The sequence below is a fragment of the Solea solea genome, chromosome 3 (genome assembly GCF_958295425.1).
Source record: "Solea solea chromosome 3, fSolSol10.1, whole genome shotgun sequence".
NCBI lineage: Eukaryota > Metazoa > Chordata > Actinopteri > Pleuronectiformes > Soleidae > Solea > Solea solea.
This window is the reverse complement of record NC_081136.1, coordinates 5,216,050-5,230,420: the sequence shown is the minus strand read 5'-3', so window position 1 is coordinate 5,230,420 and position 14,371 is coordinate 5,216,050. Positions and strand designations below refer to the sequence as shown.

The window sequence follows — 14,371 nt, the reverse complement described above, 5'->3', positions numbered from 1 at the left end:
TTCAGGCAGAGGATGAAGGTTTTTGGCTCCAAACGTCACCAGAACTTTTCACTAATTAGGATTCTTGTTAATTTTTGGAAGGAAATCCATAAAACTTAAGGTTAAAAGAATAAAAAATGAACATTTATTTTTAAACCTTGCAAGAATGGTGAAACAAAGCTAATTAATTTTTGTCACAAAAATACTATTATACTTTATATTTTAAAGCATCATGAATTAAATGTTTTACAGTCAACTTTCGGTGCGCTTTAAATAAGGAGAAAATATCAAATAACAACATTCAACATTAAAATTGTTAAATATCAACTTAATATTTTGAATTTGTTTGACACACAGAGGGAGCAGTTTCTACAATATTCCCACTACATCAGGACTAAACCAGAACTGGACTCTGCACTGGTCACTCAGGCTGCAGAATTCTTTAAGGTAAGTGAAGTTAAAAACTCCTTTAACACAGAGAGTGTCGCAGACGACTTGTGCTGTCGGAAAAATTCCAGCAGTTTCTGAAAACTGAGGGTGTTATTAAGGTAATTTAACTTGCAGGAAGCTGGCGAATCATAGTCTGTATACATAGTTTCCATTTTTTTGGCCTGTTTTTTGCACATGGAGACAAAGACTCAAACAAATGTTATTTTAAATATGTGTTATACTGTTCAAATGTTAAATTTAACACACTAAACCTGGGGTTGTGTACAACCACAGTGTGTTTTCTTCATTCTAAATTGTTAATGCAATAAATTGTAAATACCTGCCAGATATTGACAGTTATTTTAGAAAAAAAGGAAAAAGCACTGAGTTACAGCACATTTTCTGGCCCATTTTATGGTTAAAATAAGCAAAAACTAAAATTGAGGCATAGGTGTTCAAGAGTTAAGCATCTTTCAGGTATTTCTGCACAAAAACGACAAAAAAACAAGTTCCCTTTCTTGGACAATCTGCGAGTGTGAGATCACTTCAACGAATAATTAACGTTGCGGTGATTAGAAAACGAGGCGTGTACACTTAAAAGTTAATTACAATGTTTAACGTTCACAAGGAAAGCCAATTAATGGCGGATTATTGAGGAGGTAATCTGAGCCTCATGTGAGGAGGAGGAGGAGGTGGTGTTGTGAGGAGTGTCCAGCAGGTGGCAGTGTGAGCTGACACAGCAGCAGATTGCAGGTTTATGGATTCACTGATGGTGATGAATGAGAGAGGTTAAATGACGATGATGATGAGGATTGTTATAGTTGTGGAAGCAGGAACAGCATGTGTTTGATTGAAGTACTTTTTTTTTGACCAGTAAACTGTAGAATAAAATTGGGGGCTCCTTTAAGATTCAGTGACCAAAACAATAATTAGACAAATGAAATGGGTTATGAAATGAAATCTGAGTAAAAAAAAAAAAGAAAGAAAAAAACCTTCCACGTGAAACTAGCGCATAGAATTATTTACAAATACTGAAAATGAACATTTAATGGTTTTAAATCACTGAATTCATACGTAAATACGACATGGATGGAGAAAACACCAAAAAATGTTTGGCTCTTAAGCACATTTACATAGAAACTGTGCTCACGTCAGTCATAATAATCATAATAATCTAGTTTAAATTCATCCACTGGGCCACACCGCGGACTAGTGGATAGAGGTGTCACCGGTTTGAATCCCGGTACGAATGAGAGCCTTGTTGTCCTTTAATTGGACACTTTAAATTGACTGTGGGACACTTAAATAGACCGTTGTGAGTGAATGGTTGTTGTGGGTATAACCGCCTTTCACCCTATGTCAGCTGAAATTGGCTCCGCCCCCAACGAGTGGTAGAAACTGTAAAATCTTCTTCTTCTTCTTCTCTCTCCCTCAGTCCAAACTCCCGGCCTCCTCCCCGCTCTCCCCTCTCGCCTTCCCTCACTGTCTCCACGCTCCCACTCAGCGGCTCGAGCAGTACTGTGAGGCTCTGGAGGAGCTGGGGGGGATAAACCCCGCCTCGGACTCCGCCCTCTCCATCCTGAGACACGCCCAGCGGCACGGCGAGGACCTCAGGGCCAGCGACCTCATCACAGGATGTCCGGTGAGAACGCCCGTCGCAGTTTTATGACTTTATTCCCTCAGACGGAGAAGAAAGCGAGTGGTGTCAGATATTAACGATGATTATTTACAGTTAAATATGATTTTAGCTCCCGTTCAGAACCTCATTCACATTTTGCCTGAATTCTCTCTTCTACTGAAGGATGTGATGCATTTTTTTTTTCATTAAAACTTGTGTCATTTAAGAGAAGAATCAAAACACCTTTTGTTTACATTTTGGAAGGTTAAGCACGCTGAATTTACTCTTAATAGTTCCTAATTATTTTGCGCCTTTGGATACATGGAGAGCCGTTTATTATTAACTTAGAGACAGAGTTCCAATTTAAATATCATTAATTTGTAGGCAAGTTCTGCAGTCATAAGGATCTTTATCTTTATCCGTTTCATGTAGGGCTGCAACTCACGATTATTGTCGATGTAAAATGTTGAAAAATGTCGATCAGCGTTTACCAAACCTGGTAATAATAATAATAATAATGTTTTTAAATTACTTGTTTTTGTCCACAAACCAAAATGAATCAGTTTTAATGATTTATGTCTTACATGGGGCAAAGAAACTCGGGAAAAAAACTCACATTTAAGGAGCTAGAAAATCAGAAAATAGTTCTTGGTCTCGGTTATTATATCTAATGCGTACAACGTGGTCTTCTCTGTTCATGTTTATGTGTATGTTTTGGTTCCGTGTGGACGGAGATATATCCTGAAACGATGCCGTCTTTTTTACGGGGATATTTTTGAAAACGTTTGGGTCTGGACGTGGCCTCGAAAAACAAAAGGTGTTAGTTTGGCTATGCATGGACACAATAATGATGCAAAATGAATCTGTAAACATCAAAAAACAAACATATCGATCGAAGGGCCGCGGGTTTGAGACCACTGCTGATACGATACGGTATCAATCAGAGCTGGTCGTGACAAACACACACACAAAAACCATCCTCTCCTCCACCTTTTGGGCGTGGGGTGAGATTACAGCAGCACAAACACTCTCAGTGAGCCACTTCAAATGATGCCGCAACCGCTTTAAACTACAGTGCAGTAAAATAAAGTGCAGGTGTGTGTGTGTGTGTGTGTGTAGGTGTGGATGTGGGTGTTCATGAAGCATCACTTACATCATGACCCACTCGTCTCTAGAGGTGTAAAAATAAAGTCGTGTCACCGGCAGCTGGTAAATTTGATTTTCACACTTTAATTTCACAGTGGGAGCGAGTTCTTCACGTTGTTTGTCCCCCCCCCCCCCCCCCCCGTGTCTTTGTATCGCGCGTTGCGTAACCGTGGACTTTTTATCAACCTTTTTTTGTTTTTTTTTCTTGCCCGTGGTTGGAGCCTCGCGGCAGCCTCGCTCAAAGTCTCAACCCTGTAATTGACGTGAACAATAAAGTCCCGATTTGACAAAAGGCGTGAGTCAGTCGGTTAATTAGAGCCGAGATCCAACAGAAGAGAGGGAAATGTGTCACCACAGAAGACATAATGTCACAATAAACGTGTCTTTGTCCTTTCCTTGATTGAGCGGCGACTAAAGTTGTTGCAAACTGAAAGTTTGAGTAAGTGAAAGGAGGAGGTTTTTTTTTTATTTCTATAACAAAAGCAATTACAGCTCATGTCAAAAGATAAATGTGTTTGTGTTTTTTTTTTGAAGAATTCAAATGTTATCTGTTGTTTTTCAGGAATTATTTTGAACTCGATATTTCAATAACACCTTGAGGAAATCTCACTTTGTACAAATGTTCACTTGGACACAAGAAAGCACGAATTTTGGACAGCCAAAGATCGTAGATTGAGTTAGCTTTTCCACTGTAGAATCGACAGCTCACAAAGACCTCCAGAGAATCCTTCGAAAATTTGGTACAAACGTTCGCCAAGACTCAAGATAGAACTTAACAGATGTGGACACCCAAAGATCGTAGATCGAGGTAGCTTTTCCCTTGTAAACGTGATAACGGAAAGACCTCCAGGCAATCCTACGATCTGGGGCTGTCCAAGAAAGAACTTAACAGATTGTAGTGGTAAAAGGTCAAAAGTAAGCTCTGCGTGAACTCACATGAGACCTCACAATCTCACAAATACCTCAAGGGAATCCTTTGACAATTTGGTACAAACGTTCACCTGGACTCATAGATGAACTGAAAAGACTTAGAGAGGTTGCTGAAGGTAGAAGGTCAAGGTCAGTGCTAAACTCACAGAACATATGAATGATCTCGTAAAAGCAACACCTCAAGAAAGCTCGAAAGGAATTTCTTTATGATCTGGTACGAAAATGTCCACTTGGATGCCAACATGAACCGAGCAGATTTTGGTGTTTGAAGGTTGAGGGTCACGCTGACCTCGAAGGAAATTCCATCATATGTTGCACAAACATTCACTTAAACTAAAAAAATTGGTCCAAATGTTCATCCAGACTTGGATTTTGGTGTTTGAAGGTCCAACATTAAAGTCATTGTGACCTTGAGTTTGATATAGTCAGAACATCTTTAAGAAATGGTCGTCATATCTGGACTGGATGCAACTTGAATGGATTCTATGAAGAACACCAAGAGAGAATCCTTTCAAATTTGGTGCAAGCGTTCATCTGGACTGGAGGATGAACTGATGAGGATTTGTCGTGATGAAGGTCTCGACATTAACTTAGACAGAATGCCACTTGAATGCGAGCATCATGAGAGTGTTTGGATTGTTTGTCCATTCCACAACATTTCAAGGAACCTTTTGGACAGATTTGGACAGCCAATGATCACAGATTGAGTCAACTGTTAACTCATTGCCTCATGGATGGCGTAGTTTGAGAAGAATTCTTTCAAATTTGGCAGAGATGGTTCCTGAGATCTAAGGAACAAATGTTCAAATTTGGGTGACCAAATGCCAAATGTCAAGGTGACTTTATAATCATGATTATAGTCTCCTGAAGATCAAATTTCCTTTTTCAATCGACAAGCTTATGTTACGAAACCTGTGCCTCTGCATTGGTCAGCAGAAACACATACTGTATCTACTAGTCAGTAATTCCAGTTTTTCGACTTGTTTCAGTTCCATTGATAAATCAAATAAAACTTGAGTGGAAACCAGGATAATCTCTTTAACCCACTGGCAATAAAAGGGCAATTCGATCTCCGTTTCAGGATATATGGCTTGTTAATGTCAACATTAGTACATCCTAATGTGTGTGTAATATTTGATTCCAGATCCCTGTGGCGGAGCGCGGGGAGCTGGTGCGGCAGGGCGAGCTGATGGTGTGCGGCGGCGCTCGGCGGAAGCGGGCCGGCGCGAGGAACGTTTTCCTCTACCAGCATGTCGTCATCTTCACCAAGCAGAAGAGCCCCGGGCCGGGACGCGTCGCCTACAGCTACAAACACAGCATCAAAGTGAGCGGCGACACACAGACATAGTGTCGTATTTTAACTTTTGCTTCATTTTTTAGTTTTAGTCCCGATTTCAAATTGGGTCATATTTGTTGTGATGGATTTTGCCTGTGTTCGCAACGTGGTCGTTTGTATGCTTTCCCCCTGTGTGTGCGTGGGTTTTTTCCAGTTTCTTCCCACAGTCCAAAGACATGCAGATTTGGGGATGAGGTAAATTGGACACTCTAAATTGTCCATAGGTGTGAGAGTGAATGGTTGTTTGACTGGCGATCTGTCCAGGGTGTGACCCCGCCTATCGCCCTATGCCAGCTGAGATTGGCACAGCACCCCCGCGACCCTGGATGGACGGATGGATCTTGGCAGAGCCGGCAAGAAAGAACAGAGAAAACTGTTGTCGATGGAAGGGGAAACGACTGTTTGACCGAGCGCGGGGCAACACGCGAGTAAATATCGGACTGCCTTTTTTTCCGTATGACGAGAAATGTGCAGTGTGCAAAATGGACGCCAACTGGCACAGATATGGCTTCACGGGCTTGTATTTGTCGACTCCGTTAAAAACAAATGCACATGGACAGGCGAGGGGAAGGGAGGATAAAGAGGTAGACGATGGATGGATGGATGGATGGATGTATATGTACTCCAAAACTGTAGGGGGAGCTCTCTAGTCTCTTTGAGACAAGGATGAATTTTGTCATGATTATGTAAGATGGCAACAGCTACAAGCAGGTGAAGAAGAAGGTTCTTCTGGATCCAGTGGACCACCACCCTGGCCAAGGTCTGTGCTCTGTGAGCGATCTTGTTCACTGATGTTTCCAAATTCTCCCTCCACAGACGGGTGAAATGGGTCTGACTCAGAGCGTCGGCGAGGACGGGCTAAAGTTTGAAGTGTGGGTGCGTCAGGCTCCTCGCACCAAAGACTGCGTCACGCTGCAAGCGCGCAACCGGGAAGACAAGGACGCGTGGACTCACGACGTCGCACACCTGCTGTGGACGCACGCCATCAACAACACAGGTACGCTGTGACCTCTGACCCCGAGTGTTAAGCAATTATTGTTCACATTTTATGACAAACAAATGTCATTTAGGTATTTAGCTGTCGTCCATAAAATGGAATATTAATGACTGTTTAATGTAAGCAAACGCAGATATTTTGTTCACTGAAACATTTAAACCATCAAGATCTGATATGGATTTTTGGAGGCCAATGCCAACACCTAATTTATATCGATATCTATGTATGGATTTGAAGTTCTTTTTGACAAAGAAATACTGTTTAGGTTTGAAATTTTACATTTAATTATGATAAATACAGTGAAATATGACATTTAAACAAATTCTGGATTGAAAACATCTTTGAAAATATTAAATTCATCACTTTAAACGTCTAGAAATGATTAGTAATCACAAAAAAACTTAACTAAAGCTACATTTTCCAGTTTTTCCTGCATTTGTAACTGAATTGATAAGAATTCTAAGCTCTAATTATGTTATAATATAAACGCCGACTTTTTGGTCACTCTTAGCTCTGTTTGACCTTTGACCCCAGCCATTTTCCAGCTCTTACTCATCGTAAAGCAGGATGTTTAAAGGCCACACATTGCTAAATTTCCGCCTTAATGTCAACAGCGTGGGGAAAACATGAGTCTGAACACAGTGGAGCTTCTGTTAAATCAGCGGCTCAGCCGCTCAAACTTGTTTTACTAAGGTTTTAAAAGTATGAAAAAGCAGCTTCTTCTCATCTCGGTTTGAGAGATAAAAATAACCAGCAGTGGTCCAGTCTGCCGTTTGATTTCAGATTCCCTTCCAAGCACAAGTTCCCATGCATCAGTATCACATGTCATAGACTATATCCATCTCTGTGTGTCTATGAAAGCTCACGTCTCAGCGCCGCTTCCTCCTGCAGTTGGCTTAAATTACAGTATCACACTGTGGATGCGCTGCAGCTGGAGGAGAGCGAGGCGCAGACACATTTCCCTGGCACAGTTACTCTGTGTTTAAACAGTCGCTCTCACCTCGCCGAGCGATAAACAAACCGCGCTTTCCCTGTCGGAGCAAGTTCTTGCCCTTTTGAAATAAAAGCACATAAAATCACCCATAGACCTGGAATTATGTTTCAAAAAAACCAAAAAAAAAACAACGCAATTTCTGCTCTTTTATTTAACTCCAGAATTGTGCCTGAAGGAGTCTCTCTGCATGGGCATCTCCAGTAAACTGCTGCTGGACGCAACGGGGAGTCCAGGCTCAGAGCTGGACTCCATCTACAGCCTCAATGACAGAGGTAAATCACCTGCATATTTTTTGGGGGGGGGGAATTGTGCTGAAAGAAAAGCATTTTCTTCAAAGGTTTGGAAGAAAAATGTGATCTTGAACGGGCAAAATTTTTGTTTTAAGGTGTAGTTCAGGTGCCAGCAGGCGCCAAGTCTGTACTCTCTCAAATTAAAAGCAGTTACAAAGTCTCCTGTGGTCAGAAAGTAAAGATTTAAGAACTGCACTCTCTCCCCTGCTCCAATGTCCATAGAGAAAATTAGCGATTTTACACCAATGCACACAGGAGTTGTTGATCCACCGCCACCTCCATTATTAACTCCCAATCTGACATGTTGTGACTGCGGTGTTTGAAATCCTTTGTTCGGATTTGCCTTAAGTGACACGAACTTGCGGTACGCAGCAGCAGCAGAGCAGCGACTCCAGTGTTTCCACGAGCTAAAAACGCTGCTTTTCTCCATGGAGTTTGGTGTGAGCGGCTTCCATGTGTCAGTTTCCAACCTGAAAGGGCTTTTTAACAGCGATATCAAACGGAGAACAGATTCCCACACTTTTACGTGTTAATCACTATTATTCTTATAAGAAAAAGTGATTTTAACTAAATTAAATCCTGGATTTGTGGACACATCACTTGGTCCTGATGGTCCAAAGCTGTGTCTAATCACAGAAAACCATTATTAAAATGATTGCAAATGTCTGCACATAGTAAATATTGGGAGGAGGAGGAGGAATAACCTGCATCTACAGGGTTAAACTATATTTTTAAGTCAAGTAGAAACACCCACTCCCTCAGAATCCACACTCTCTATCTGCTCTTCACAGGCCACAGTTTGTCGCCCTGGAGCTAAAGTCAGTTCCCATTCATGTGCGGGTGTAATTGCACATACTGGTCACCAGGTGGCTCGTTGAGCAGCAGCAGCAGCAGCTCAGGGTCTCAATGCATGAATTGTCCTGTGGGACAGAACATGGTGTGAGAAATTCATTGAACGGGATGAGGAGAGAGAGAGGGGTGAAAAAAAAAAAAAAGGCGTCTCACGCTGACTCCTCTCTCTTTGTCTCTTCAATTTCAAGTAGACATTATGACACAGTGGTTTTTACATTATTAAATCACATATATAGAGATATGTATGTTCATATGTGTGCAATGTATATAGGAAACAATCCTGGCATGAGAAATGGGAATCACGCCTGAATGCAGGATGGTGTCATTACTGGAACGTAGTGAAGCAAAAAAAGAGACGTGTCTTTCTTTGCAATGCTAGTTATACCGTCTGTTAACCCACACACACACACACACACACACACACACACACACACACACACACACCACTACTCTGTCTGTCTCTCACTCACAAACACACACACACACACACACTGTGTCTCTCTCTCTCAGTCCACAGTAGCTGCTCAGACTCCTCCTCTGTGGGCAGTCAGAAGGAGGGGGGATCCCCGGCGTCTGGGAGGGACCTCAGGAGAAGCTCCGGCTCAGCGAGCTTCTCACAGGTGGGTTAAAAAGAAAAAAAAAAAAGTCTCCTCACTCGAACCCTCTCAGCACAACACAGTGAATCCACAACGTATTCAAACATCTATTATATGATCGTTTTTAAAGGTGAGGAGAGTGGAACGACTACTAATCACCATGTTCCAGTTGGAAACTCCAACACTCACAACAGCATAGTACAGTGGTCAGCAATTGGCGGCCCGTGGGCCAAAACTGGCCCGCCAGGGACAAAAAAAATCAAGTCCAGGGCTTTTATTCTGAAAAAAATATGAACTTATTCAAATAGATTCTGTTGACACGTTCTGCTAACCTAAACTAAATGTTTGGTTTGAAATATCTAAATCAAAACACTGCCGTTGTCATGTCGACAGCCAGGTTTGGAGACAAACAATGTCATGTAAAATAACTATTATCATATGTTAGGCTCAAAGAACAAGAAGGAGCAGTAATTCTTAAAATTGAATTGTTGCACACTAAATATGACCAGTACGTCGCACACGCAATTTGTCTTCATTACAAGCTGCTGATTAAAGACAACGTCCACATTATTGTGAGTTCAAGGCAGCAAACGTGGCTTTTTGTACGGTTCGGTTCGGGAACGGCAAAGCCCCGGGTCCGGCTTGCGCTTCAACTGAGAACGGTTTCTTTGCCGGCGTGGCGTCAACAGCGAACGCGACGCAAAACAAAACAACAGAGGACGTCCAGCAGCTCTTTGTGTCCTGCTCTGTTTGTGGCCGTTTGTCTCAAAAAAGACGTCCAAACAGACTGCGGGCGTTTGAAGAGACACCGGTCGTTTTTCTATCGCCCAATCGGGCGACTGTCGTGGGTGGAGCTTGGCTTCTAGGAAGCAAAACAGATGATGTGGTCGTTTGACCAGAAGGAAATGATTTATATCTTAGATTTTGCCTTCACTCCACAGTGAGATGTGCATTTCATATAAAAACAACACAGAATGCACTTACTCTGGTTGTTTTAAAGTGCTTTAGAAATAAAGTTGGAAAGAGAGTCAAACAAAGACGGGACATCGTGCAACAAAAGGTTCCCAGCTGGACTCGGAGACTGGAGATGTTGCAATCACATGGTCGTTGACCTCAGATTCCTGAAATGTTTCCTTTTATAATCAGCAGTAATTTCGCCTCAACTGCTGACGTGACGCGTCTTTTCAGAGTACACGCACTCCCCCGGCCACTTTATTAGGCACATTAGGAACCGTGTCAAGGTTTATCCGTTGCCTTTTCTATCATGTTTGAAACAATCTGCACAATCTTCTTCTTCTCCACGTCCACCCAAAGTGAACCGCTGCTATTTTTCTCCTTTTCTGACCCTTCTCTGTCCACGCCAGAGATGGTTGAGTGTGAAAATTCCAGGAGATGAGCAATTAATAAAATACCCAGAGCAACAACCACGGAGAAAGTCATCAGTTATTTGTGACGACAAGCGGCTTTAAAAGACGTCGCTGATGAAGTGGCATTTAGAAAATGACACATTTCTTCTATTTTATGTGGACATGTCACATAAATTTGGGATTCCTAGAAACAAAGAGTTGTCCTGATGAAAGTGATACAGTTTAATTGAGGCGACTTTAAACAAAAACAACATGAGATGCATTCCTGTGTGTTTGTGAGGAATGTGTGCGTCTTCTCGGCTGTAGGCAAACGGCAGGACCTGAATGGCATGACCATGATAGAGTTTAAATGAATTTGCTCTGCCTACACACACACACACACGCACACACGCACGCACACACTCACACACACAATCCCTCAATCTCCTTATCTAGCAAACAGAAAATGACAGATTGGCAAACAGACTGTGCGGCGAGCAGATTGACAGACAGACGGACACACGCGGCACAAACAGATAGGGCAAACACACAGACAGCGATATGCACATATTCAACAACAGAGGGAGGGTTCGCCCGCCCGTGCACACACGCACACACACACACACACACACTGGGTATGTACGCATGCTTAAGCATGGAATCTACAATGTGACTGTTTCTGTTTCCTCTCCTCAGAGTCAGTCTCCCTCCACCGCCGTGTAAATGTCGTCACGACAAAAAAAAGTAAGTCACTTTGTTTTATTTGGGGGTTTTTTTAAGCGATGTCGTTGCGATACGTGAAAAACAAGTCACACAGCCCCAGCGTTAAAAAAAAGAAAAGAAAAAGGGGTCAATTAAATCAAAGACGTCATCGGTTTTATACAAAACTCGCAGAGTATTCAGTCCCATGACTGATCTACAAAATCAGTCAGTCTGTTATAACTTAATTTAAACAGTATTTGACTCAACAAACTCAACGATGACTTTCACCACAAGAGAAGCTCCCAAAGCTGCGAGGTTAAGTGTTACAAATGTTGAATTTAACATTCATTTCCTAACGTGACAATGAAGCTTACTGTAGTAAACACTCCTCTACGCAGATGATACTCTCTTCTTTTCTCCTTAAACCACACGATTAAGCCTTTCAGATTTTTTATTTGGTGGCAATTTCAGATTTTTTTTTTTCATGTACAATATATTATTTTAATATTGCAATGTCGGTCCTAGCGTTTGTGCTAAACAATAGATTAATATTGATTAAGTGTGTTAATGTTTTTTCATGATTAACCCTTTAACACCGAGCATATCGCAGAGGACATGCTTGCGCAAACCGTAATTACGCGACAGTTTGTGCTAGCGGAAAACTTCCAACGGTTTCCGAAAGCTGAGAAGTTGCACGTCTAAGCACAGCGTGCGGTTATTACGGTAATTTCACCTGTGCTGTTGCAGGAACCTGGCGAATCAGAGTCTTTGTCACCAGCGATCTGGTGATATTTAGCAATATCAGTGTTTTTTTCTTCGTTTTTAATTGTTAATACACTATTTTAACATGCAGTGAATTGTAAATCACTGCTAGACATTGAAAGAGACATTTTCTGGCCCGCTTAAGGCTAAAATAAGAAAAAAAAAGTCAATATGTGAATATTTCCCGGTTTCTTTGCTTCTTATAACAAAATAAAATCATTACAATCGAATCATTTTGGTTCGGGGACAAAACAAATCGTCATTATTTCGAAGTTTGGGAACATTTTCTGACATTATATGGACGATAAATGATTAACTGATTAACTCCCCCCCCCAACAATCAGAAACTGGACCTTCTGATGATTCAAACATCTCTATTTCACCTGTGGCCGAGCCAAACTGGACTTCAGGGAGCAAGAGGACTCTGGGACTTTTATTTGAACTTCTCCCACATTACTTGCTCTCCTCCTTCTTCTCTCTCTCTCTCTCTCCCCCCCCCCCCCACCCCACCCCCCACCCCCACCTCTTGAAACAAACAGCAGATTAGTGGGAGCACTGCTCCGGCTTTTTAACCCTGCCCGGCTCTGATATGAAAGAAAACGCCGCGTCCAAAGAGGATAAATAAAAAAAAGTAGCCCCCCGTTCAACGGCATGACAAGCACCAGCAGGGCTCTCTGCACTCCGCCATTTTGGATCTGCCAGTCTCAGTTTCTGGCAGAGTCATTGACACCAGAGGCACTTGAGCCACACAGAGCTGCCATTGTCTGCCTCGCGGCTTCCCACTAGGCCAAACCACTTGGTCTGAACCACTGACTGCACGGGGCCGGGCCGAGTCAACGCATCACATGCACCAGCGTCTGATAATAAACAGGAAGTAATATGTAGGCCGTAAATCCATCGCAGGATTGCAGATTTAGAATGTATTATGTACTTTGTCATTTTCACATCGCCGAGCGGCATGACTGGAGATTTGTTTTCCTGCCTCTGTGTGTGTGTGTGTGTGAAAAAAAGAAAAAAGAGTGGCATAGCCTAGGTGTGATTGCATCTATGTAAATGAGGCAGGGGTGGTGTGAGCACACACACACACACACATGCAGTCATTCTTATTGTTACAGGACAGTGGAGACACTGTTCACATCCACATGCTCGCACATTCTCACTGCAGCCATTTCAGAGGTCGGTACGGCGGCTAAATCAACGACGGGCAAAGGTTACAGCCGAGCACGTACAGTACGCTCTGCCTCGACGACAAACGGGGGGAAAACACACACACACACACACTCACACACAGGGCATCATAACCTATATGTGTTTGTCTAAGCTAAAGGAAAACAAAAAAATGTGTATTTAGTATTTTGTAACTTATGTCATTGATTGGTGTACTTTGAGTTCCATGAATGACTTTAACAGCATACCTTTCAGTATAAGATGCTATAATTGTGTAATCCAAAGGTATAAAAAAAAAAAAAGGGTGTCTGTGCAATGTTGATTTGTGTACAAAGAGGTATTGTCGTTACATTTCGCTCTCGTGTGCGAGGGCTCCGTGCACAGCGGACAAAGGTGGATCTGTTTATGTGCCACATATATAATCCAGTTTTACTGGTTCTGTCCTTGTCGCCGGAAAACATGAATCGCATCCGATTGTCCTTCGTGAAATTCGATCAAATCTGAGTTTGAGGTTGTTTCACAAAGAACCCCCCCCACACACACACACACACACAGAGTTTTACTTATAGATTTTGAGATTAGCATGTTTTACATTACATGTGTAAGAGGAGAGGATTGATATCACATGACAAGTGAAGCAACAGCAAACAGCTGGTTAGCGTAGCTTAGCATTAAGCCTGGAGGCAGATGGATGCCCAAAGATAACAAAAAAAGACACCCACTAGCACCTAAACCGCCCTCTAAAACGCTGTGCTGTTGATCAAAGATATCTGCTAATGTTAGCCTAGTACTTAACAAAACACTGATAAGAATACATGATATGAATTTTACTACCTTTTACAAATTTTACAAATTCTTTTCAAGAGATAACGTCATGTAAATGTGTGGGCGGCTAGCAGGTTAGCCTAACCTACGGCACCATAAAGATGAAGATAAAAACATAGTATTTTTGAAGATGCCAAAACTAAACAATAAGGGGAGACTATTGTTTTATGTAGCAGTGCTAGCTGGTGGATTTTGTGACTTTTCAGAAAGCTAGCCAGCTGTTTACTCTGCTTTCATTGATTGGGCTAAGCTAGGCTAAAGGCTAAAACATAGCTACATTTTTGTCATGGTGTTGACTGCTCAAGTTCCAGGTAGAACAGTACTGACATGGATTACAGTGAGGGATCAGGTACGCTTGTTTAGCAGGTCAGGTTTAGCACGGCTCCTCATTTTATTTTTTTT

General features: G+C 42.1%; 1 protein-coding gene across 2 annotated transcripts in view; it reads left to right on the top strand.

The window, feature by feature from the left end:
• Positions 1 to 12,974, top strand: part of arhgef40 (Rho guanine nucleotide exchange factor (GEF) 40) — a 42,309-nt gene extending 29,335 nt beyond the window's left edge. For both annotated transcript variants that reach the window (XM_058625081.1, XM_058625080.1), the window contains exons 20-27: positions 337 to 426; positions 1,844 to 2,050; positions 5,247 to 5,426; positions 6,255 to 6,435; positions 7,591 to 7,701; positions 9,082 to 9,191; positions 11,210 to 11,257; positions 12,322 to 12,974. In XM_058625081.1, the coding sequence (XP_058481064.1) occupies positions 337 to 426; positions 1,844 to 2,050; positions 5,247 to 5,426; positions 6,255 to 6,435; positions 7,591 to 7,701; positions 9,082 to 9,191; positions 11,210 to 11,236 (906 nt within the window). In that variant the 3' untranslated portion in view covers positions 11,237 to 11,257; positions 12,322 to 12,974. The remainder of the gene's footprint in view (positions 1 to 336; positions 427 to 1,843; positions 2,051 to 5,246; positions 5,427 to 6,254; positions 6,436 to 7,590; positions 7,702 to 9,081; positions 9,192 to 11,209; positions 11,258 to 12,321) is intronic.
• The last annotated feature ends 1,397 nt before the right edge of the window (positions 12,975 to 14,371 follow it).